Source organism: Poecile atricapillus, chromosome 2 (genome assembly GCF_030490865.1).
Source record: "Poecile atricapillus isolate bPoeAtr1 chromosome 2, bPoeAtr1.hap1, whole genome shotgun sequence".
NCBI lineage: Eukaryota > Metazoa > Chordata > Aves > Passeriformes > Paridae > Poecile > Poecile atricapillus.
The window spans coordinates 69,413,681-69,438,517 of NC_081250.1; the positions used below are offsets into that span (position 1 = coordinate 69,413,681).

The following is a 24,837-nucleotide window of genomic DNA, read 5'->3' on the forward strand; positions in this document are numbered from 1 at the left end:
GCTGCCTCCTACAAGTTTTAAATGAGGTGGAAAGCAGTTTTCTGTGTTTGCAGAAATGACAAAGGAAGCAGCTCTCAGACGTGCCCAAGAGCTCGTATTGTAAAGACTGATTTGGTGCTGTTTCCCAACCACAGGTGTGGGTGGTTTTTTTAGCAGGGAGGTGAGGCACGGGGAATTCAACAAACCCATCTGACTTCCTTTGGTTCAAACATTTCTTGTCAGGACTTATTGAGGGAAAATAAGTATTAAAAGAGCAAAAGCAGGAAAGGACCATTTGGCTTATCTTGTTCACTTCCTGAAATCCAAACAAACTTTCAAAAAAATCCGTATCACACCCTATCTATTCACCCTGTTTCCCTGCACTGAGGATGGGAGAGTCTAGACAAATCTGGGCTTTGGAGAAACTTTGGAACTTTTTGGAAAATAGGTTCCAAATGTTTTGTTAAAGGCTGTGAACATGTTGGAAAACACTTGCTGGGGGGTTGAGGGAGGTTTTTTTGGATTATTTATTTGTTTTCACTCCAAGTACCATTGCCAAGAGCACAGGAGAGAGAGGCTGGGAGGTCTGAGCCGACAAGTGATTACTCACACGAGGGAGTCTCAGTGACTTCCCTGGACATCACTTGCCAGAAGTGACTCAGCTAGTATCACCAAAAGTCAGGAGCCAGCCCCAGTTGTTTGTGGTTCCATGTCAGGTGCTCTGCAAGAGCTCCTGCCCTTATCACTCTCACTCCAAGTTCTGGAGTGTGGTGTTGCAGTGTTTACCCACCTGGCTGTGCCCTGTGGCTTCTCATTTACTGTGACGTTTATCCGTGTGGCTTCACTTTTTGGCAGGAGATGTTTGGTCCCTGGGGTGAGAAGCAGTAACTCTTATGTCCAGCTTGCACTGCCTGGAAGCCAGGTCTTCAGGCCTACACAGGTACTTCATTTCAAACAAGATGCCTGAAAGGCTGTGTGAACCTGAGATTTACTCTCTGGTGACCCAGGGTGCATTTTAATTAGTGGATGCAATTTCTAGACCAGCGAAAGTCCAATTCTTCTTTACAAGACAGATTAAACAACAACAACAACAACAACAACAACAACAAAATTTTATATATATATATATAAAAGAGCCATGTCAGAGATATCCACAGCAATATTGGAGAGGTGAATTTCCTCAGAGTGGATGCCAAGCTCTTATCCCTGATCATTCCTCTGGCCTTCTGCTGTGGTTGCCAGCTAATAAATATATTTTCCTGTTCTTGATTCCCACCCTTCACAAATATCCTGTTCTTTCTCGTGTCCTGAGGGAAGAAATACTCGAGAATGAGCCAGTCTTGTTGGGTCTCCTGGAAAACTTGTGGCTGCTAAGTTTATGCCATAAAATAGAGGCAGTCAGGGGAGTCTCTTCAGTCCATGGAGATTTAATCAACAGTTCATGTAGCTAAGTGATGAAAGTTGGGAGCCTTCATCACAGATTTGACTTCTTAATGTCTTAAGCCTTTATTGTAAAAACCAGGCTGTTTCATACTAGCTGGTTGAGGTGCTTTATCTAATCAGTCTTTCTGCTTAAACACAACAAAAACTAATAGGAGGATTTCTGAGTGCTATTACATCTCACATCAGCTTTTTAGTTTTATTTTAAACACTTGCAAATCCTGATGCTGCAGAACATTTTTTACCAGCTCCATAAGGTAATTCACAACTTGAGAAAAACTGTCAGAAAAAACTCATGAGGCGATATATCTGGGAGACCACCAGGATTTAAGGGAAAGCGTCACTAAGAAGGCAATATGCAGGAAGTTTTGAGCAGTTTCCAGTTAATATGAAAATCAACAATCATAACACCACATTGTGAGACCCTGAAGTAGCCCAACTCCTTTTACATTATTTAGCAAAGGCTAGATGGCTTTGGGGAAAAGTTAGCTCACACATTCCCCTGGAACACAGGCTGGGCTTTGGGAAAGTGTGGGAAACACATGCAGATGTTTTTCACACACCAGCGTATTTTACATTCAGAAGTGGAAGAAGAGAGAGTGAAACCACGGTGGGTGAATGGGTTTTGCTGTGCTTCTCGGATATCCAAACCCAAGACATCCTGGGGAACTTAGAAGGAATCTTTCTCCAGTGAAACAAGGCCTAATATCTAGTTTGGCCATACAAAGTAACAAGTCTGGCTAAGTGCCCAAAAGTTTTGATTAAACTGTTAATAAATTAAGCCTAAAGAGCAGCCAAAAATCACATCTTGCTGCTGAAATTCATATTTGATTGAAAAAAATCCTGTGGTTTGAAAGAGAAAGGAATGTTGTGCCAATTTAATGTTGTTCTTTGGACTGACACTTAATTGTCTCTTCAGGTGAGGTTCTTCTGTCACCTGGCCCTCGCTAGGGCAGAGTGGAAAGGGGCACAGACCTCCCTGTCCTCCCCCTGGCCCCTCACCTGGCTCATGCCCTGCCACTTTTTGCATTAGCAAGCTACAACCCCGAGTGGACCATGCCTCATTTCAGACAGAGGAAGACAAATCCAAGGCTCTCAGCCAGTTTCTAGGGATTAACAGGCATAAATAGACCTGGAAATGCCTGCAGCTCAACTGACTTCTAAAAAGGAACAAAAAAATGCAATCAAAGCCCCAGCTCACTCTGTAAATTGTAGCACTAGCACAGAACTTACTTAAAGTTTCAAATTTGTGGTCCTCATGTTTAAAAAGAGGTCTTCCACTGAGCAAAAATATAGGAGATGTTTTTCCCATCTTGTAATGTATTCTTGACAGGAACAGAGATAGGATTATAGAGCAGAGCAGTCCAATACAAACTGTGGTCTCCAAAAAATCGAATCCCCAAACCTTGCACTGTGGGCCTTTCCTCTTTCCTGGCCAAAAACCCCTTTAGATGGATTAGCTTCTGAACGCCCTTCATCTGGTAACAGAGATTTTGGTCAGGTAGAGCTCACTGAATACCACAGAGGTGCCTTTTGACAGTTTGAGAAAGAAAAGGCTGGGGGAAAAAGGACAAACCCAGTTTTTGAAAGTAGGCAGAGGCAACCTGCCCCCTTCTGTAGACCACCACTTTTCACCTCAGAGCCAATCCTCTTGCACAAATATGACCAACCCAAAAAAGGCCAGGCTGGCAGAGCTTTAACCATGGGACAAAGGGACACACTGGAGTTATGTGTTGCTGTTTTCTTTGGTTTCTTTGTTGAGAGGGTGGGTTATTTTGTTCCTCCTAGTCTGAGCTCTAGTGATTCATCCATCTCCAAATGTTGACATTTTAACCTGATACAAATCCCCCTGCCTAGCTTTCAGTCTTTTCCATTTTCAGTTCAGATTTCCCTTGTGGACTTGCAATTCACTCTCAGATCATTAATATCCTTTGCTGGCAAATCCCTCTCTATGTACAGAGGAGGAGTGCTTGCTGCCAAATGATCTTCCACCACCTTTTACTTCCAATGAGGAATGTAACCTCAGCTGCCTTTCAACATTTCCGGCTTCTATTTTTCTACCTATCATTCCTAGTTGCATAATGGCCACTTTACCTCAGTTATCAAGGTTCTTTATTACTGCTCACTCATTGCTGATGCTTGTCTGTAACCTCACTTTTCTAGAGGGTTGGCAGACAGGAGGCAAGACAGACTCAGGCCGCTGAGCACAGGATTTTTTGAGGATCCAGGATGTGGCATAAGCCAAGAAAGCTCCCCCTCCTTCTGAAGAAATACGGACTGGGGGGAAAAAGAAAAAAAAATGAAGCAGCAAGCAACTCTCAAGAGCAATTTAAGCAGAATGAATGGGTCTTTGTTCTCTAGGGCAGGGTTTGCATTTATATTTGCTGTGTTAGCCACGGTTGTGATTTAATTGCACATCTTAATGACTTTTGGTGTTTCCCTTAAAGACCCAGAAGCTGGAATCAAGGGAGTCCATAAGGCCCTTTGCATTCATTCAGAGCAGAAGGTAAACCTTACTTTTACAACAAAGAGGAAGAAAATTCTCCCCAAAAGGCTCCAAAACCCAAAGGAAAATAAAGGAAATTGACATTTGTTGTTTTTAAGAAGTCTCAGAATCTTTAAGTCACTCTCAGGATTTTGGAAGGCATGATGCTTTGATGCTCAAAATTGACAATGCTGCCTTTATATTGAGTGTGCCACCATGCACAAATTTGCTCAAGACATTAGGAGTAAAAACTCATTCCATATGCTACATCAGCCCTTTCAACTTGTTCCTTGTGCTCATGATGCAAGTGGCAGCAAGGAGAGAAGACACTGCCCAGTCTCACCTTTGCCACCTTTGCCAACTTTGCTAGTCAGACTCTCATGACCTCTCACCATGTACAATGGAGCTGGTTTTAGCACACGTTGTACAGTGGGGAAATGTTTCAGTATTTAAGTGGGAAGACACAAACAGAGGGTTGGGCTTCACAGGAGGATGAGGCCAATGGATGATCTTTCACTGTCCCTGGGTGAGATCCTTCCCTGCAGGAAGGAACCAGTGCAGCCAAAGGCCCTGACCCTGTTGAGCCAAATCACCGGTAATGCTGCTGCAGCTTCGGTGGTGATCACGGTGGCAGGAAGCAGAGTGTAAGTGGTGACCTGTGTCCTCCACCTTCTGCATCTAGTTTGGCACATTTGTAACTCTCTTCATCTTTTTGCTGTCCTTTACCCATTAATCTTTAACCAGATTCATTCCTGACCCAGTGGGTTGCTGGAGCTCACATTCACCTTTTTCAAGGGAGCTGGCCTCATTCCCTGTCCATGCTACAGATTTTTGCTGGTCTCTATCAGCGTGAGCTGGGTTGGCCATGACCTACTGCCCAAGATCGGGTTCTGCTCAGAAAAGGCTGTGAAAAGCACACAGCAGTGGTTAAGCAGCACATCTGGATGGCAGGGGTTGTGACAGTATGCATTTGTTGTGGTCAGCATCAGAAAATGTAGCTTGTTGAGACAGGACTGGAGAGGAGATGTGTGAACAAATCTGAAAGAGAAGTGGACTCAGGTCAACAACTTTACACGCCTGGTTTCCTGCTGCCTTTGGCTTGTCGGTCTACTTGGACTGTAAGCTGTATAGGGAAAGGATTCTGTCTTAGCTATGGCTTGGAAGACCAGGATGAATGACAGCAGATTAATTTGGTTCCAGTTCTTTTATGACCTTACTTCTAAAAATACTGCTAAATCCTCAGGGCAAATAAGATACTGACAGGGTTCTTTGCTCATACCCCCATCAGCATCATGAGCTTCCAGGAAGTCAGATTCCTGACTTTTCTTAAGGCTGAATTATTTCTACCTTGCTCCCATACTGCCTACCATCCCTTGACCCTCACCAATAAAGCCTTGCCTGATTTATGCTGTATTTCCATAACAAGTCTTCTCTGTTAACTTTTTTTTTCTTCTTCTTATTTAAACTTTGATTGAAAGCATATGTAACTCCAGCTTTTGGGGGACTGAGGTGAAAACCTTTGGACTGACCTGAGACACTGTTGTCACACAGGCTCTCAAGCTGTTGTAGCAGTGTGGTTAACCAGATACCAAGGGCCTGACTGTGGGCTGGGAACTTCTGTCCTGGCTAGCAGGGAAAGCCAGGCACTGGTAACCTGGAGGTCATAGCCAAAATTTAGTGACCTAACAACCAGTGAGGCTAATAGTGATCTAGGATGGGGGAAGGGACAAGTGAGGAATTAATAGTAAGAACCTCATGCTCCTGTTATAGCTGACACTGAGGTGACAGTTCCTGGTTGGCTATGTTGCATTACAGTGCCTACAGAATAAAAATGGTTTTGGAAAACCAGCATATACATAAAAAAGAGACTTGTGAGAACATATTTCATGTTCTGTGGTAAAAGGCAGGAAAAGACAACCCTACCTTTTGTAAAGAGAAGGTGAAAGAGCGGGGGCTTGGACAGCCAGTCTAGAAGTACATAGGTGAGGAGTCATTTGCTAGCAGGGATTTGTTCAGTTTGGCAAATGAAAAGCAAGAACTAATGGCTAGAAGGTGAACAAAATCAGTCAAGAAGTAAGATTTTATTATTTTTTTTCAATTGTGCCACAGTGCAAGAAGAAATTGATTGGGGGAGGTATTATGTCACTTAAGATCAGATGAAGCCATCACAAAGATCTCTGACCATGTAAATTCTGGTTCCAATTAATGAATAATCATTCAGCTTCCATATGAATAAAGAAATGATAACATTATGGAACTTGGGACCTCCATTCTTGCTTTTTTCAACACAAAAACAGGACTTCTGAGCACAGGGCAAAGGAAAAATTAGTGGTTTAGTACACAAAGAACTAACCCTAGTAGTTGCCTAATTCTTTCACACCCCATTAGAGCCAGTAGAGAAGTACCCATGGTCTCACTTGATGAGTTCAGCTTCTTGCAGGCTCTCGTTCTCAACACACAAACCATATCCTATGTAGATTTCTATTTATAGCAGTAGTGTGCAAGTTTCTTCATGTTTTCCTACTCCTGTCAGCTGATCCGCAGGCAAATCCTAAATCACATCAATTTTCTGTTTGTGTTCTGCAGGCGACCTGAAGCAGTGTTATTGCCAAAGGGAGAATGATGTAAAATGGCAGTAAGGAAGGAGCACTCCCAGCTGCACTGTACATCTGCCCACAGTCACCCCGGCCAGCCTCACATGGTGCAAACTCTCCAACCTTCTTCTGATATCATACCCCAGGCACTTCCCTGCAGCCTTCTGCGTGGTGTGCTACGGACAGGCTAGGGATGGGGAGAGGTTAAAAGCTGTGCTTTGCGCGGTTTCCCCCTGCAAATAAATAGTGTTTTATTAAATCGGAGGCATTTTAAAGGTCACCCGCCTCCACACGCATCGGTGGGCACGGTGGTGCCTAAGTGGGCTTTGGGAATGCACACCAAGGCAGCCGGCTGGCAGCCCGGTGTGTAAGGTGTGCAAGGTATGTGAGGTGTGTAAAGTGTGTAAGGTGTGTAATGTGTGTAAGGTGTGTAAGGTAAGGTGTGTAAGGTGTGTAATGTGTGTAAGGTGTGTAATGTGTGCAAGGTGTGTAAGGTGTGTAAGGTAAGGTGTGTAAGGTGTGTAATGTGTGTAAGGTGTGTAATGTGTGCAAGGTGTGTAAGGTGTGTAAGGTGTGTAAGGTGTGTAAGGTGTGTAAGGTAAGGTGTGTAAGGTGTGTAAGGTGTGTAATGTGTGCAAGGTGTGTAAGGTGTGTAAGGTGTGTAAGGTGTGTAAGGTAAGGTGTGTAAGGTGTGTAAGGTGTGTAAGGTGTGCAAGGTGTGTAAGGTGTGTAATGTGTGCAAGGTGTGTAAGGTGTGTAAGGTGTGTAAGGTGTGTAAGGTAAGGTGTGTAATGTGTGTAAGGTGTGTAAGGTGTGCAAGGTGTGTAAGGTGTGTAAGGTGTGTAAGGTAAGGTGTGTAAGGTGTGTAAGGTGTGTAAGGTGTGCAAGGTGTGTAAGGTGTGTAAGGTGTGTAAGGTAAGGTGTGTAAGGTGTGTAAGGTGTGTAAGGTGTGTAAGGTGTGTAAGGTAAGGTGTGTAAGGTGTGTAAGGTGTGTAAGGTGTGCAAGGTGCCTTCCCGGAGCATCCCCCGCGGAGACCAGGCAGGGGCCGCTGCCGCAGCTCCCGAACAGCAATGCTGGCCTCTGGTGGCCGCGACGGCCCCTTGCAGCTGTGTCACCAGCTCCTGGCAGCTGTGTCAGTCACCAGCCCCTGGCAGCAGTGTCACCAGCCCCTGGCAGCGGTGTCACCAGCCCCGGCAGCGGTGTCACCAGCCCCTCACAGTGGTGTCACCAGCCCCGCGCTGCCACCGCCGTGCTCCGGGCACCGCCGGCGCTGAGGCTCCCGGCCCTGGCAGGGCTGCGGAGGAATAGGCATCAGACCCACACATCGCCCCTTGAAATCCTCCCCACCCCATCGCCTTCCCACTGACAGACTGACTGACTGACTGACTGACAGCTTTGACCCCAGCTCAGGGAGGTGTCCACGGTCAGTACACAACTTGCTGCTATTGCAGCAGTTGCTATTGCTTTTTGCTCTGACTACAAATGCATGTGGGACTAAGTCTAACATTTCAGGGCGTCTGAATAGCTCTGAGACAGCACTTTCACCGTGGCAAAGATGAAAAAAATCAGCAAACTCCTATTAGGAAGCTTCTTCCGATCTGTGGAACGTGGGCATCTGCAGGGATTAAGAGCAGAGTAGATGAAAGCTCCTTGCAATGGATATTTCTTAAGTCTGTAGAAGTGAACCGTAACAAAAAATAAAGCTAAAAGCAAAATGAAGAAACTTAGCAAATGTCAATGCCAGTTAAATATCTCCTTTCAGCAACCTGGTGGTTTGGCTTCCCCAGTGTTATCCATGACATGAGCTTTGTCAGTGAGGGATTAGAAACCCATTATGAACAGCCTGACAAAGCGGAGGGGTACAAGTAGCAGGTGACACAGCGATGCAGCAGGAATGTTCAGCTGACACAATGAGGCCACCACATTTTTGCGAGGAAAGACCCTGCCACCTGTCACTGAATTACCCCCAACCCCTGAGACCACACAGACTGAAATGGGGTGAGCACATTCAAGGTTCAGAGCAGGGGTGTCTTGGCACCCCCAATGTGAAAGTATTCACGTTATTGGAGGACCGAGGTCGTTTGCCCTGGTCTGTTTACAGTGGTCAGATGTCACACCTACATAAGTTATGGAGATAAACAAAGATCAGAGTTCAAGAAACAGTGACTGGGCACCTAAAGCAAAGAGAGGACGTGCATGTATATTAGCTGGTGAGGAGTGAGCAGCTCTGGAAAGAATGACTGTCACCCTGCCTTCCTCATCTCTGCCACAGTCACAGCTCTGTGTCCCCAAGAGGCAGCAGTGTGTGGAGCCCTGGGGGCAGCCTCACGCCCGTGGTGGCAGTGCAGATGTCCACTGTGCACCCACTGAAGATGGGCATGAGCTGGAGGCCTGGGCTGGACACAGCCCACCCAGCACAGGAGAGGCCCTGCCAGGCGTGGTGGCCCTGCTGCTGCACCCAGAAGAGCCTGCACTCCAAAGACAAGATGGCTCAGCTCCTGGATGAATTCCTACTTGCATGCAAGAGATGTGAGTCACCAGATGAAGTGATTTCCCCCTGCCCACTTCTTTTTGGATGAGGAGGCTTCAAGAGAGGAATTTTGAAATATCCAGTCTTTTTTCCAAAAGCTTTCATTAAAACAGCCCATAAAGTTTCTCTGGAAAGTTTAGGAGGCCTTTAAAGAAAAAAAAAATTAAAATTAAAATTCAGTTTTATTGAATAAATGGGCAGCCCTGAAAATATTCAGAAAATTAAAATTAATTTGAAAATAATTAAAAATAAGAGAAGCTTAGTGTATGTTTCCAAGTTCTGGGTAATATTAAAATAGCATTAAAAAACTGCAAAGGAAATTTACTGTGAGCAGGTGTTTGAAATAATTGGGGAAGAAAAAGGGTTGACTATTAATTAATGAAGAATTATGAATGTCCCTTGTTGGATTTTTTTTCCAAAAAATACGTAGTCAACATATTTTTAGCCACATGAACTTAGGGAGCACATTTTAAAAGTGTGGAGTTGCTTTACAGACACATACAGGGAGCTGAGCATTATTTTAGCCCCTTTTATTTTATTTTTGCCAGCAGCATGCATTTAGCAGGAGCTGTTGAGAGGACCAAGGTACTACAACAAAGTCTTCCTCGTCAGTTTTAAGGCACAGATGTTAATATTTTTTGGACAAAAACTCCTACACCAGGGTCAAAGGCACTGTAAGCTAAAACACAGCAACAGGTTTCAAGATGGGCAAAAGACGAGCACATGTTTAAGGCCTGGTCATGCACAGGAACTCACTCTGGGCTGTCACCCTGAAGGACTTTCAGACACCTACTGAACTCGCCAGGGTCCTTTGTGGACAGATGCTGGAGCATAGGTTTTTGCCTGGGCTCACCAGCTAACCTGGGCTCCTGTTGGGGAACCCTCCTGGGCTGGTGTTCTTGGGGATGCCTTGGGCAGCTGTAAAGGGGCATCAGCTGCATGTCCTGTGCTTGGCTACTGTAAAATCCTTCTCTTGTTGAATCCTTCAGCCCCCAGGCTCTTCCAGCTGGATTGTGAAGGCTTTGTTCCATGTCAGCCAGCAGTACTGAGCTCTCTGGGGAATGAATGCAACCCTCTGGTTGATTTAACTTGTAGCTTAATCAGGAGGATGTAGACTTAGATTTTACACCTGCAGACCTCAGGCTTATCAAATACAGGCTGGCATTAAATAAGAACCTTCCAGTGCAAGAAGCCAAAGCTGTTTCTCAAGTATGGTGCTTGTCCCAAGTGCTGCAACCAGAGCTGTGGGTAAACCAGACAGAAAAAGTTCTGCTTACTGAATATAAGCCAGTGTCCATCAGAGGTTGCTTCCTGATTTCTTACCCTGTAACCTTTTTCTCAGTTTTTACTCCTGCTCTTTATTTTTTCACTAGCCAGCCCACTTGAATTTTGATTTAACTCTTTAGGAAACAATAATTCTGATTCCGTACTGTTTTGGTAGTCGATGAACTCCTAGATGGCGTAAGGTTAAAGTGCAGCCCCCAGATGGCAATACTGAATAGGCTAGTGGTGCAAGTATGACAAATTAGGGAGAAAAGTACACCAGGTCTCTTGAGTAACCAAACACCAGAAATTTCAGTAATTTCTAATTTCCTCCTTAGTAACCTGGTCTTAAGGACTTCCAGCAGTCAAGAGCACCTCAAGTCTCGCAGTTACTTGCAGGGAGAGATGAGGTTTTCTTACAAGGAGTGCAACTGTGAGCCTGAGTCAACCTTTGACACAGGCACATTTGTTTCAATGGAAATTGCTTTTCTCTTCATATACCTAGAGACAGCAGTTGGGAAAAAGGCCACGCTTCTTTCTGTCACTAATATAAATGACAGGCACATTAAATATAGCGAACAAAAACCCTGGAGTAAACAAAATCAGCATTTATTCCTCATTCATCTTTTTACAAGATTGCTTCATTGTTTTCACAAAAGAACACATACCAGAGATACATGAGTTAATCTACAAAACCAGATATGCAAACCAAGGTGATAAGGTACATGAAAATCCACATGCTTCATGATACATGCCTGTCTTCTAAATGCAAGGGAAGTTGCTGTGGGATACACAAACATTAGTTCTGCCATACCAAAATGAGATCACTAACTCTAAAGACACACAACTAAACAAGGTATTTACAAAGCACTACCTCTACCAGTCTTCATCTAGGTTTGAAACAGGTAGTTAGTTGTTCAGCTACCAAGCCTTCATGGAAGGTGAAACAGTCTAGCACTCCTACATGGATTCACGCAGTTTTTAGTTTTAGTCACAGGAGACACAAGAACAAATATGTATCGCTGATAAAAGTGGTATGTGAAGATGCATCATCCTCCTGGATGGAAGTTTGGAAGGCGTTTGGAGCATCAGTGCTCATTCATGCATTCATCACTACCCTGGGTGCAAAACTGCATCAGTTACCAGGTATTAAAAGTCTAAAAGCTAAGAATTGCCCTTCTCACTGGATCCAGCAGAACGGAATCCAATGTTTCTAGGTCTCCATCACTGGAGAGGAGCTGACAAACACCTTCTTTTCTCACAGCTCCTGGTGGGGGCCATTTTGCTGAAAGAGGCTGGCAGTGATTTATAGTGTCAGCATTAAACTGAAAATGCTAAAATAACTTGACTTTTACTGAAGCAATTTAACCACTGCAGAAAGACTGTTCCTTGATTGAGATTCCTTCCTTCACTGTTAAAAATATTAAGATTCTTTTTATTTTTACTGATCAGGACTGGTGCAAAGTAGATATTTTTGGCAGGGAGATGGGATTGTTAAACTGGGCTCTTCTACTACTCACATCACAAAAGGTGGATCTAGCACTTCCCTTATTTATTTCTGTGAGCTACCCTGTTATTCCTTGTTGGAATCAAGAATTTAGCTTGGCTTTAAGTTTATTCAGCTCCTGACATTAGAGGGAATAATGAAATAAAAAGGATTTATTCTTGTAATCTCCAGAGTGGATTACCCAGGTTGCCAACTGCTTACTGTGAGGGTACCCAGAGGAGCTGCAGGCATTCAAAAACATGGACATGATAGTATGGAGATCTTCCTACAGAAGAGGTTTTTACCCATTTCATAATCTTCATGATGTACAAAATATAAAAACAGTTGAAAAACCACTTGTGTCCCATCTTATACTAAGTATATTTGCTTCTAATCTTGATGTCACTCTTAGACTACTCTAGTATACCTGCTGCATCTATAGGAGTGGGAATAACAGTGTCCTGATTCTTATGAGTGCCAGGTGGTAGCTGTCATGTTCCTAGGACTTTGTTTTTCAGTTTTTACATGTCAGGAAGAATGCACAAAACAAGCACTGCATCTGCGTACTTGATCCCTCCCACTGCAACTGATGTTTCTATACCACTCTTGAGGTACCTGCAGTCCTCCCTGTCCGTGAGTATACAGCTAAATGGAATAACAACAGCTAGAACAGTGCCTTTCACACCCAAACCTGCTCACAAGCACAGAAATTCAGTTTCCAAATGCAATCATGTAAGCCAATATGTATCAAAAAGTATAAGCAAACTCACACAGATATAGGTGACTTATTAGAACCTAGTAGCCTTAGTATTATTATGACCTAGTAGAAAATAAATGATGATGTGTCAAAAAAATAATTTAACATAGTAAGCTTTAGCTATTAGTCATTACAGAACATATTTAAATCATTAAATCATAGAATCATAGAATAGTTTGAGTTGGACAGGACCTTTAGAGTTCATCTAGTTCAACCCTCCTGCAATAAGAAGTGAGGTCACTCGCTTGATCAGGTTGCTTACAGCCCTGTCCAACTCACCCTTGAATGTTTCCAGAGGTAGGGCAAAGTAAAACCAAACTTGCATATGTGAGCATACACACAAAACAGCATGCTGCTCAAAGTGCAACGACACAATTAGGAAGCCATTAAAAAGAATCTGTCTCAAGCTATTATTTACTAAAATTACAACAGCCAGAAAAGATCACAGAATTACAGAATTTTTAGGGACCTCTGGAGATCATCCAGTCCAACCCCTCTGCCAAGGCAGGGTCACCTAAAGCAGGCGACACAGGAACACATCAAGGGAGGTTTGGAAGTCTCCAGAGAAGGAGACTCCGTGATCTCCCTGGGCAGCCTGTTTCTCATGTTGAGAATACAGGACACAAATGAACATCTCTGGAGACATTTTTCTCAGGCACATCACAGCAGTGATGATTACACAGCAGTATAACTTTTTACCCTTGGTGACAGTAAGGCCCTAGGTGATGTACCTCCTTTTTGACTCGGTGCTGCAGATCCAGCATCTGTGCAGCAAAAAGCAGAAGTGTGCTTGGGATTCTTTCCTCTTCCACTGGAAACCTGCAGGTTCACTTGGGTTTAACCCTGGGCACCAAATGGCACCTTCAGTCACTGCAGAGATTTGCTCAGTCCACCCTCTTCTGACTGTCCCTCCCTCAAGCTGACCACCTACTGCAGGAACTGTTCCAAGAATGAAACAGTGGGACAATTTACAGACAAGGCTCTAGAGTGTGACCACCATTATCCATGTTATTAAGAATGGAAGTTCAGTGCCTTGATTGTGTTAGCACACTGCCTGGTTGCACAAGCCAGAGGCTGCTAAGGGGTCCCCTCCTCAACTCATGCCTGAATTCTCAAGGTGAGGGAAGTAAGTCCAGCTCTTCTATCCTCCCATGTGTTCCTGTTTCTCACAGAGCATTGTACGAATGAACTTGGGGGATGTGCTCAACAGAGGCCACATTTATCAACAGCTCTTGGAGGATTTGTGGTTGACTCAGCACAACACACTCTTACACTGGGCTGATCTTCATGACACTAAGCTCTTAATTATTACTCAGTTGTACATATCAACAAATAATAAATCCTCTTAATTCAACTGAGCAACGAAGCAGAAAAGACTGTAGTCACAGTATTATTTTAGTATAGTTAATAAGATTCAAAATTACATGCAATTTATCCTTGTAAAATCTACCAAAGGAAAAACAAAACCCTGGTCCAATTCTACAATAATGGCACTAGAGTGCATAATGAGATCCTGTTATTCCAAAGGGTTTTGCTGAATTTTAGCCTGATCATTGAATTGCTTGCAGTACAAAAAGCTACAATATATTGAAGAGAGTCAGAACAGGAGTGGAAACTCCAGGCCTAACAGTAAGGCAACTTTTCTATTCATTTTGACCAGGCAAATAACCAGGCAAATGACCAGGTGACTAAAAACAAGCAGTTCAGCTTCTATCTAAAAGTCATATGCTCATTTTCTTGCTCTGAGACCTCTCAGTCTTTTCCCAAAGAAACTTCCATTTCTGCTTCTCAAAGTTTACTTAAGACTATAGATGAGGACTTGAAGTCTGTATATCGTATAAAAGTTACATGGTGTGCCAGTATTCGCAAACTCTGGTGCAACACATCAGTATTAGTAAGATGTCACAGCTGTAAGAAGCCCAGTTCATTTACAGGAGCAGTCCTAAGGGATGTACTACAATGGTTTCGAAACACTGGATCAAACTGGCTGTAGAGAGTGTGATGGCCATGATGTCCCATGAATGGGCCCCTTTTTATTTCAAAATGAATGCTATCCAGAAAGGACAAAGGTGTGAGAAGCAATTCATTGCGTGGTGATGAATAATACTGTTTTGTCTTTATGTTGATCCCTTTTTAAAAAGACAGAAATATATAAACATATGAAACGCAGAGATAAATATATAGAGATAGCTATGTTAATGTGTGGTTTGATCAGAACTGGATTAAGCAAAGACAATGTAAAGACACCACAACAGCATGATTAAATAAAATACGCATTACAATTTGCATTTATGTAGTTCCAAAACCAAGCAGTAAGAAAGCCATATACAGCAGGGAGTAAGTGTCATTATTTTAATGTTGGAGCCTTGGCAACTTAGATTCACTTAATGGTGAGCCATAATCAAAAAAATTCAGGTGAAAAATTCAGCTGTTCTGACTCCCATTTTTTTACATAGTTAAGAATCAGAAAGGCTTGGGAGAAAGATAAGAAAACTTTAGAAATACAGAGTATTTTTACTTGAGCCTGTACTCAGAGGTTATAATGAGCAAAGCACTGACTCACCTTTTTGCCAGAGGCCCTAAAGAGTTAAATTAGCATTAAACAGATTCACTGTTATAAAATCACCCTATTTAAAATAACTCTGAATTACTCTTGCATTTTGGAGAACAGGGTCTGCACAGGTACAAGTGAATAGTGCCTTATTCTCTGTCTTGTTTAATTAATCCAAGTGTATTTACAGCGAGCAGTAATTCATCAGGCTAAAAAATCCTGAAATGTACCATATCACAGTTTCAGCAAATTCACCTACACACAAGGAAAGCCTCATTTCTCCCTTCCACTGGTGTTACATTAACGTGGCTTTAACTCTGGTTGAGCTAATCTTTAACTAATTTTAGTGTGACAGGAAAAAAGAACTTCCAATCTTCTACAGAAGGCAGCTTTAAATTTGTTGCAATTTTTTGTTTTTTCGTTTTTTTTTAAAATTATTTGACTCCAGTGTCAAATGAACCTTGGCAACAGATATAGTGACAGATTACCTTCTGGGCTTAGATGAGAAACAGTTAATTTTACATGATACTATAAACATTAAGGAGCCTTTGTTGAGTAAATGAGGATATAAGACTAGATAGAGAAAAGTTCATTATGAAACCAAGCTAAAGTAGCACTTGCAGGCATGGAGAACATGCTGCTCTAGAAGAAACACGTTCCTGCAACCCGGAGAAATACTTCGCTTCTTTTAAAAGCTGAATTGAGAAGAAGCAGCTCCACAATGCTGGGACTTGTCCTGCAACTAAAGTGCTGTTGGTCCATTTAGTAGAAGTCTCAGTCATGGCAGGGGGATAAAGCACCGAGACTGCTGATATTTTCAAATCTCTTAGCAGCAGTAACCACACAGCAGCTTTCCTGCAAAATAAACAGAACAAGAATCCAGTTAATTCAGCAGTATATTTTTTTTCATTTGGTTAAGTGTTCTGGGATGACCACATGGTGGTTTCTTTGAGCATAAAGAAAATAAAGCAGCACTGAAGGTTCTTGCTTACAAAGAATTCTCACAGCCACCTTTTCTGTGAAATGTTTTATAGAATATTAAAAAGACAAGGCCTCTTTGTTAAGTGGAGAATTGATCCTGGAAGTGTCTCTTTAAAGCAGCTACTCTGCTTTTTTTGCTTCTCTTGTCATACAGATCACAGTATGCAAAGGCATGATGCAGACCTCTCCATTTATTTGTGTTACCACTGCAAGCATTTATAATGCCAGGTCTAAATCAGCTGGCACTTGAGTGCATTATTTTGGGTTAAATGTGGTAACCATACTACTTGCCTGATAAAAATAGCTAAAGGGATTCTTTAAAAGTAAAGCACAGCTATGACTTTAGATCCACTCATTAAGTAAACTCAAATAAACTCCAAAAAGAAAAACACACAGAGAGGAAATAACACTGCAAAAGCCAAAACCAGATTTTCCTGCAAGTTAGATCATGGGTAGGTTACTATGTTACAAAACTATTAAAAGTTTATTTAAAAATAATTTTGACTGCCGTTGGACAGTCAATTTATCTTAAAGTTGACTTTGGTTGTAACAGAAAATTGTGTAATACAGTGCTTCCTGTGTTACAGAGGGAGAATTTTCACCATTTTGTTGTTATGTTTGTGGCCACAAGTTAGTGGCTTGAAATGGGAAATCCAGATACAAACACTAATCTTACAACAGGGCTGGAAAACCTGTTTAGGAAACTACCATGTAGAAGCACACAGGTGAGTGGACCAAAGCTTCATAAAATCTGTCTCAGCACCAGTAAAGTGAGGGTGAATACAGAGGATCACAAAGAGGTATGAATTCCCACTGGATTTCTATGCCAGAAGTTGATGCTCAGATATTATTACTGTATTAGGAAGTAACATGGCTTCAGAGAGCAAGTGGGATGTAAAAACAGTACCTTAGTCCTTACTGGCTTCCACTGTATCATGGAAAGGCATCTTAATGTCTCTGAAATAGCTCATGTAAAGATCATTATCTTCTTTGTTACTACACTACACAGTATAAAATCTGCTCTAATCTTAGTCAGAAGAAAAATTTCAACCTCTCACAATACTCTGCTTTCCACATGTTCCTGGAAAAAACTTGTTGCAAAAAAACCCCAATATATCACTTGTCCTACCAAGCAGATGATGGATGATGGCACCACTAAAAATTTGCCTTTTGGCAAGTGGTGAAAGGTGGACTACTTTTATTTTGGCATCCTGTTGTTACTCATGACGCACTACTAAAAGGAAGCGGTTTTACAGCGTGTGTGTGTTCTCAGCCTAATTCAGGTCTTGACCCTCCACTGAGTTTTGCCCAGAAATGGCCTTCAGAACCTTTGAGCATTTCCCCTGGTCCTTGAACAGAGCCACCAACTTCTGTGGTAGTTGGTGAAAGTGGCTATGAGAATTGGAGTATTTGTTTATGAGGATGCTGCACCACCTGAGGCAGCACAACTTCAAAGTGGCTGAGTGAGTGTGCATTGGTCAAAGACCAGGGACAGAGAAACAGACCAGACTTGAGTCTCCCTGATCCCCAGGGGAGGCAACCAAGCCAGCCTGAGAACCACTAATGAACTGTTTGTTAATGAAAGGGCAAAGACAAGGAGCCAGGGAAAAAGGACAGAGAGACGCTCTGTCAAACTTGTTTGGATTGCTAAAAGAGAAGGTAAGTGTCATGTCAGAACTGGGCCCTCGGACACGTGGAGCAGCTTCTTTCAGGGGTCACCTTGCTTTGGTTTTGCTGCAGTTAGTCAAGCTGCCCTGAGGGTCTGGCCCGTGCCTCTGCTAAAAAGTTATTATTTTTCATATTTCTACCCTTTTTTAACAGTACTTCTAACCACAGCATGAAAACCCAAAAGCTTTCAACACTGAAAAATTATTGGGTGAAATCCTGCCCCATGAGAGCCAGTGGGAGCATAACCATTCCCTCTAAAATGGCCAGGGTTTGCAGCACATATGGCTCCATACCCATTAATTATTTTGCACATTGCTGTTACTTGGTGTAAGTAATAGAGCCAGTTAACATTTTGAATGCTTTCCAGACAGCAGCAGGGGTGGTGGTGGTGAATACAGTTTGGACCGTGCACTTTGGACTACACCAGGTTTTCAGCTGTCCACTGATCCCTTCCACAGGGGCTACAGCTTTTACATCTGAAGGAACATTTGGGACCTGAAACAAACCTTCTGTTTGGCAGCTCCTTCAGAGAGGTTATTGAGCCAGGGGTGCTTGAGACGCACAGTCACCTTTAGCCTTTTTCTAAGCAGGAAAAAAAAAAGATACCATTATTGAAGCACTAATTGAAGATCAATCGTATCTTACATCTACTTAAGGTAATGTCAGAAGAGCACTGCAACATCAGCATGTTTAGTGAAGCTATTTTGCAAAGCACAGGTATGAATAAAAAATATTGGGGGAGAAGATGCAAAGGACAACATGAGCTGTAAGGTTTGCATTAGGGTAGGGTTTTCTGAGAAAAAACCTGGTGATAAGAAGGACAGTAGTTTGTGTTTTTGCAGCATTTGGAAAAGACTGTGCCCGAGATTGCAGAAATCAGAACTTCACTGGAGCCCAACTAAAGGAGTAAAATTATATCCTACAAAAACTTCTGAAGATATATTAACCATGACAAGTTTTCCTATTTTTGCTGTGCACACACACTTAAAAATCTTCTGATAATCTCATGGGAATTGCTGTTCTGGGAGATTACAATGAAAAGTAAATTTAAGTGAAAATTAGAGTAATTTCTTTGATTTTTTTATATCCTATTTTATAGTAGTTCTGGTTATCCTTAGTCTATAACAGGAACATTTTGCAAGGGCAGAGCTGTCAATACACTATTCAGACCATCCCACTGCCAGGGCTACAACTGCGTGATTATCATGATAATCTTTGCTCCTATTTTAATAACATTATTTTGTTAATTAATATCATCTATTCATTCTTAATGAAGGCTGTATATGAAAATGCACTTTGACCTATACATCCTAGGCAATACAGTAGTCATTTTATTTAACCCAAAAGTGCTTTGCCTGCAAAGGAAGAAGTGAATATTGCACTTCAAATGCTGTAAAAATTCTGAAACCTGCTAAAAATTATCCCCTTGTGAACCACTGAACCGCAGAGTGGATTCACCTAGAAACAGCCAACAGAGGTGTCACCAACAGCATGAATCTCCAAAAGTTACTGAGTAACAGGAATAACCAAAGTATTTTAAAGTCTTCTTAGTCCTCCAGCTCAGCCTAACTGAATTGTTTGCTTGAGCAAACTACTTCTGTGCTGGCCACTAAGCTGGCTACCACTGAAGGGCAAGAAGGTGCTTAAGTACAAAAGTATGCTCCGGGGGAATTTCCAAGCTCTGTTGGGAAAGGCGTCTCTTTGGAAGAGGTAGGATGAAACAGCACTCAGGGGCGTCTTCAGAAGAGCTTGAAAGGGTTTTCAAAGCAGGAACAAGAATCATACCGAGCTGGAAAATCCTTTTCATGTGGCAATTCAGTGCTCATTTTATAAATACTTTCATTTGGCTAAGAAATTAATCCAGTCAGCAACACACAGCATTGCAGGATCTTATATTTCCTCCCAGACATGCAAAAACTGATAAGCAAGTGTGAGCATGCAAATTCTAACAGCGAAAAAAAAGCAATGGGACACATGTGGCTCCCAGTGGCAAGAAATTAATCAGTGACAAAGACTCAAATGAAGTTAAGAAAAAATGTAAAAGCAAAATGATGTGGCAACACAAGAGGGCAACAGCAGATGCACAAGGATATTTAAATGTAGGGACCTGAAGTCTGCAGTGGAGCTTGTGGTCTGTTAACCATGGGTGTTTTAAGGCAGCAGTTGCACTTAATCTCCAGCTAGAGGAAAACCAGAATGCTATTAGGAGTTTTTCCCAGAATCTTACAATTCAGCAATTATCTGCTACAGGTAATGTGTTCTGCCATCATGCAATGCTGTCATTTCAGAACATCCATGACAGATGGCAGATTAATTAAGTTTCATTTTACTGCAAAAACGTATTCAGGTAATTTCAAAGCATTTGATGGAGACAATGAACAACATCAATGAAGTGTCATTATAATACATTATAATTTATGTGGGCATAAAAAACATAATCATATTAATTCTGCAATGGAGCAGCACAAGTGACACAAATGTGTCATGATGGCATGGAATACACATTTCAAAGATACAGGATTATATACCATTTCTCTTTGATGAGAAGCTTTGATATGAAATCTTTGGCCTCATCAGAAACATCTCGAAATTCCTCATCTTCAAAATCCCAGTTACAGGCCAGGATATTGTTGAGGGTCTCATTGTCATCATCACCCAAGAAAGGAGATAATCCAGTGAGGCTGAAGTAAAAAGGAATATGTTCAGTACTCCTGTCTTTCCTTCTTCCTGTACATGGTCTCCAATGTGCCAGCTGAGATTGTTCTGTCATTCTGGCCTATCTTACAAAATTCTACTCTCTAAGAAGATCTCCAGACCATTCCCATTTTCTCATCTATTTAAATGTTTAAATAATCACCCCGCTTCTCTAACACACCAAGAATTACTGTCTTTCAAGGTAGATCATATTTTCTAGACCTTTTGACCACTCTTATACTAACCACTGGGAATTTACCAATTTTACATTATTCTGGAAGTGTGATGCTCAAACACTCCTGAGAGATGTGCAAAAAGCCAAATACAAAAACTTCATGGCAATTGGAAAGGAGGAGAGATTTCTCAATATGGAACTTAGAAGATTACATTTCCCATTTTGGGTACACAGTTTTTCACACTTCCAGTATAACAGCAAACTTGGATGACTGATACAGTTCAACCCGGAAGCAGCTTACAAAGCAGATAATGAATCCTACTTACAGCATATAAGCAATGACTCCTAAACTCCACATGTCTGTAGGAAAAGAGACAAACTCATAATTCACAACCTCAGGAGCAAGAAATTCTGGAGTCCCAAAGTTAACTCGAAGTTTTTCCCTGGGTTTATATCTAGGATATGGAAACATTAACAAAGGACATAAATTACAGTTCTTTATTAAAATTGCATCATCAATTGTCTAGCACTTAGAGGAATTCCAGAAGCATACAGAAAATTCAGTAGGAAAAAAAGGACAGACAGAGGCACAAACTAAAAAGAAATTTACCCATACATAGAATGAGAAGTATTTTCAAGCTTTCATACTAGGACAAAATGCAATTGCTACAAAAAGGAAGAAATTCATAATTCAAGGACTTCTCAGAGCAGCTCTTACCAGGCTTTTGGGACTTCTCCATATCATAGGCATGAAATTTTTAACCAGTAAATCCTTCACTGAGGTTATAGCACCTAATAAACTAGAAAGGGTTATAGCATGGATATATTGTAAGAGCCCTCAATGGTATCTTACACTCTCTTTGGAAGAATCTCTTAATACTGGAGACAAGAGACTAGACAAGATGTGCCACTGGTTTTGTGGTGTTTTAGCTGTTCCAAGATACTTATATGCATTCTTAGTGAAAATCAGCCCTCTTTCAACCTTCTACCTGAAAAGAAGGTTTCAAGACAAATCTTTTTCACTCAGCTCTGAACATTCCATATTAAAATATATCCCTGGTTAAAAGAAACAAACTTGTCCTAAAAATAGTAGTATTAATTTATGTATCAAACACATCATGGCAGGGATGAAATACTTTTTTCATTATTTCTTAATTAATTTATGGTTAGTGAGAACACATGCATGTACCTTCTTGCCAATCCAAAATCAATAATTTTTATTTGATTTGCCTCTCGGTTCACACACAGGATATTCTCAGGCTGCCAAGAGAAAAAACAAACAAACAAACAAAAAACACTTGAATGAGAAAAAAAATATGAAAAACTGTGCTTTTAGTAAACTGCAGGGAGAATAACACTAATAACAGTGTAAATATGTCATAAGCATCTTTTGGTTTTCTCCTTGTTCAGATCTCTCTGCATGGATACCCTGCTTGCTGTCACACAGCAATCAGAGCCATGCATTTTGTGCCTCCCAACGGCTTTATCGTCTCCAGGGCATTTGAATTTGACATAAGGCAGCAGGTCAGAAAAAGAAGGCATTAGGGGGAGGGGGACAGGGAGTGCAGACTTCCAAGGAGGAGTTTCACTGTGATTTTACAGACCCTAATAAGCTTACACTGTTTTTTTTTTTTTAATAAATTTTTTGGGCTTTGAAATTTATCTTACAGCTTCACATTTCTGAGTTCTTAGATGTTCTGTCAGATTGAACATTCATATATTAAGTCAGTAATATCAACTTTATGTTTTTTTCAGGTGTTTTAGCAAAAAATAGAATTCACAGGTTAAACCCCTCTGGGTTTTCATAGGGCGAAATGCTACTCTTCACTTTCCTGGCAGGAATCCATTAATTTCCAAGAATTACTCCAAATTCTTACAGAAGGAACTGAGAGAAGGATTTGGCCAATTGTATTTGAAATGTAAATACCTAAAGCACAGTCCCATATTCCCTGCCAGCACTTTTATAGCTACTCTGTCTTATTGCTCAGTGAGTCCTCTTTGAAACAAAACAGCCCTCAACACTTAAAACATTAGTTAACCTTTGTCACCATTACTAATTCATTTTACATGTAGGACTTTTAAACACCATATGTCCATAGTTTCTGATGTCCTGGATGATTATGGTCAAGATGATTTTCTTTCAATTTCAGGCTTTCTTTCCTAAACTCATTTGTTACTGACAGCAATCTATGAACAAGCAAAACAGAAGGGAGAAGCCATAGCTGGCGAGCGGATGAATAGAGGTCTCTGGGATTAATTTCTTGGATTGTATATGTATCTTTTTGTCAGTAGTTTGACCTCATATTAAAACTGTGCCATCTCAAGATCATAATTAATGTGTCCCAAAGAACTGTGTGAACTTCTGTTTGACAGGTTTCTAGGTAACTGGATGTTTGTAGAGAAAGAGAAAAGCAAGTCTGGTCATTGATCAGCTACTGAAGCAGGTCCCAACAAGCATCTGCTCATTTTCTTAACCACTGCAATAATATATATATATGCTAACATCATTAAAGATGTCCTATATTAACTCAGTTGTTACAGGCCAAAGCCAGCAGCTGTTATAAAAATCTCACCAGAGAAAAACATCTTGTGCACTCCTTGCTTCTTTTTATTGTATTGTAAAGCTCAGGGATCACTAGGAAGCTTTCTAGCCAGTCATAAAACTAAAGACATCATCCCATTTTATTCCTGCACTAAATAGAGGTAATAAACAAGTCCATTATTTAATAAGAACATAGGCTAAGGGAAAAGGAGCCAGCTGAAGTGTACAGTTTAATGAAAAATAATAACAAATGTTTTCTAAGGGGTGGCAGTTGACCATTTTCAGTTGACCAGAGTGAGAATGTGCAAGTCCATGGTAGAGTACTTGTACATATGTGAGTATGGGGCAGAGAATCTACCACCTTTCTCTGGGCTTTCAGCTACACTAGCAGCCATTGGCTAATCCAACATAGACACACTGTATTCATTACATTATCCACTGACTATTTTTATTCCTTTCATTTCAGAAAGTACTTTTTAATGTGCTTCACCTTTATCTGGCTATCTATTGATGCCTTTTCATAAGTAGTTTAGTGTAGTCCTCAGAAGGTTGTGTGGGCTTACACTGATCCTGAATGACCCTTGAATTTAGTTCCACTCACTCATGCCTTTCCGCATAGTACAAACAGAGATAATTTGACCCCATGGCTGCTGTATAAAACATGTATCTTATGCAGTTGAATTAAATAACAGTTGCTCAATATCTTGAGATCTAAATGCTGAAATTAAAAATAGCAACATATTTGTAGTCAGCTGCTGGCTTTCTTTAAAATCAGTCTGTGGAAAATTTGAGCACTATGAAGCTTGATGACATATGACCACAATTTTAATCTAATTTATTTAGTCCTGTAGTAATTTAACTGATCTCAGTGTGGTTAAAGTAAATATGCATTGAAACAAGGAAGGCAGAATAAGGCTCTTTGTTGTTTCTGCCACAGCAATCTGCTAAGCTTTATGGCCTACCATTAAGAATGGAATTTCCACATCTGTTATTGCACAAAACATACATCTCAAAACTCTACCTTGAGATCCAAATGAAGAATGTACATTTGGTGCATGTACTGAATTCCCTTGCAGATCTGCTTTATGAATGAGATAGTATCCATCTCTGTCAAATTGTAGTTTTCATCAATAATTCGGTCAAATAGCTCTCCTCCTTCCACACTGAGGAGAAAAAGACAATAAAGCAGTAACCAAGTTCAAATCCAATCCCATACAGTAAGACTAATGCAGAAAATATACTATTAACTATTTTTATCATTCACAGGCATAATAATAATTCAGTAATATAATAATAAATCAGTAAGATTATCTTGTACTCTGATCTGAACTTTCTAAAATCTGAGTTCTGATGCATACTGGTCTGAGCCTCTTCATGGCCTAAGAGTCCAGCCTCACATCCATTGAAAACCATTAATGTCTTGAAATTTGGATATTGTGCTGTCTTGAGTCATCATTTCGTGCCACTGAAATTAATTAAGTTCCATGGAAAACCAAAACAACATGATGGAGAATCTGCATTTAAATCTGTGATCTCTTCCCTCTGATTTTAAGAGGGACAGGATCCAAAACGTCAATCTGAAACAACCTAAAGTCAACAAAAATTACTTAATTCCTCCTCACATTTCAGTATGCCTCCAGCTTATCTGTTCATAGGTACAAAAATACTTTTCTTTTGTGATATGTTAATCA

The 24,837-nt window shown here is 41.2% G+C and overlaps 1 protein-coding gene across 1 annotated transcript in view; it reads right to left on the reverse strand.

Moving 5' to 3' along the window:
• Nucleotides 1–10,885: 10,885 nt before the first annotated feature.
• MYLK4 (myosin light chain kinase family member 4) overlaps nt 10,886–24,837 on the reverse strand; it is a 35,845-nt gene continuing 21,893 nt past the window's right edge. Inside the window, 7 exon segments of the mRNA XM_058831111.1 lie at nt 10,886–15,941; nt 18,242–18,317; nt 19,843–19,915; nt 20,264–20,416; nt 20,931–21,059; nt 21,794–21,864; nt 24,168–24,338. Of these exon segments, the coding sequence (XP_058687094.1) occupies nt 18,270–18,317; nt 19,843–19,915; nt 20,264–20,416; nt 20,931–21,059; nt 21,794–21,864; nt 24,168–24,338 (645 nt within the window). The 3' untranslated portion in view covers nt 10,886–15,941; nt 18,242–18,269.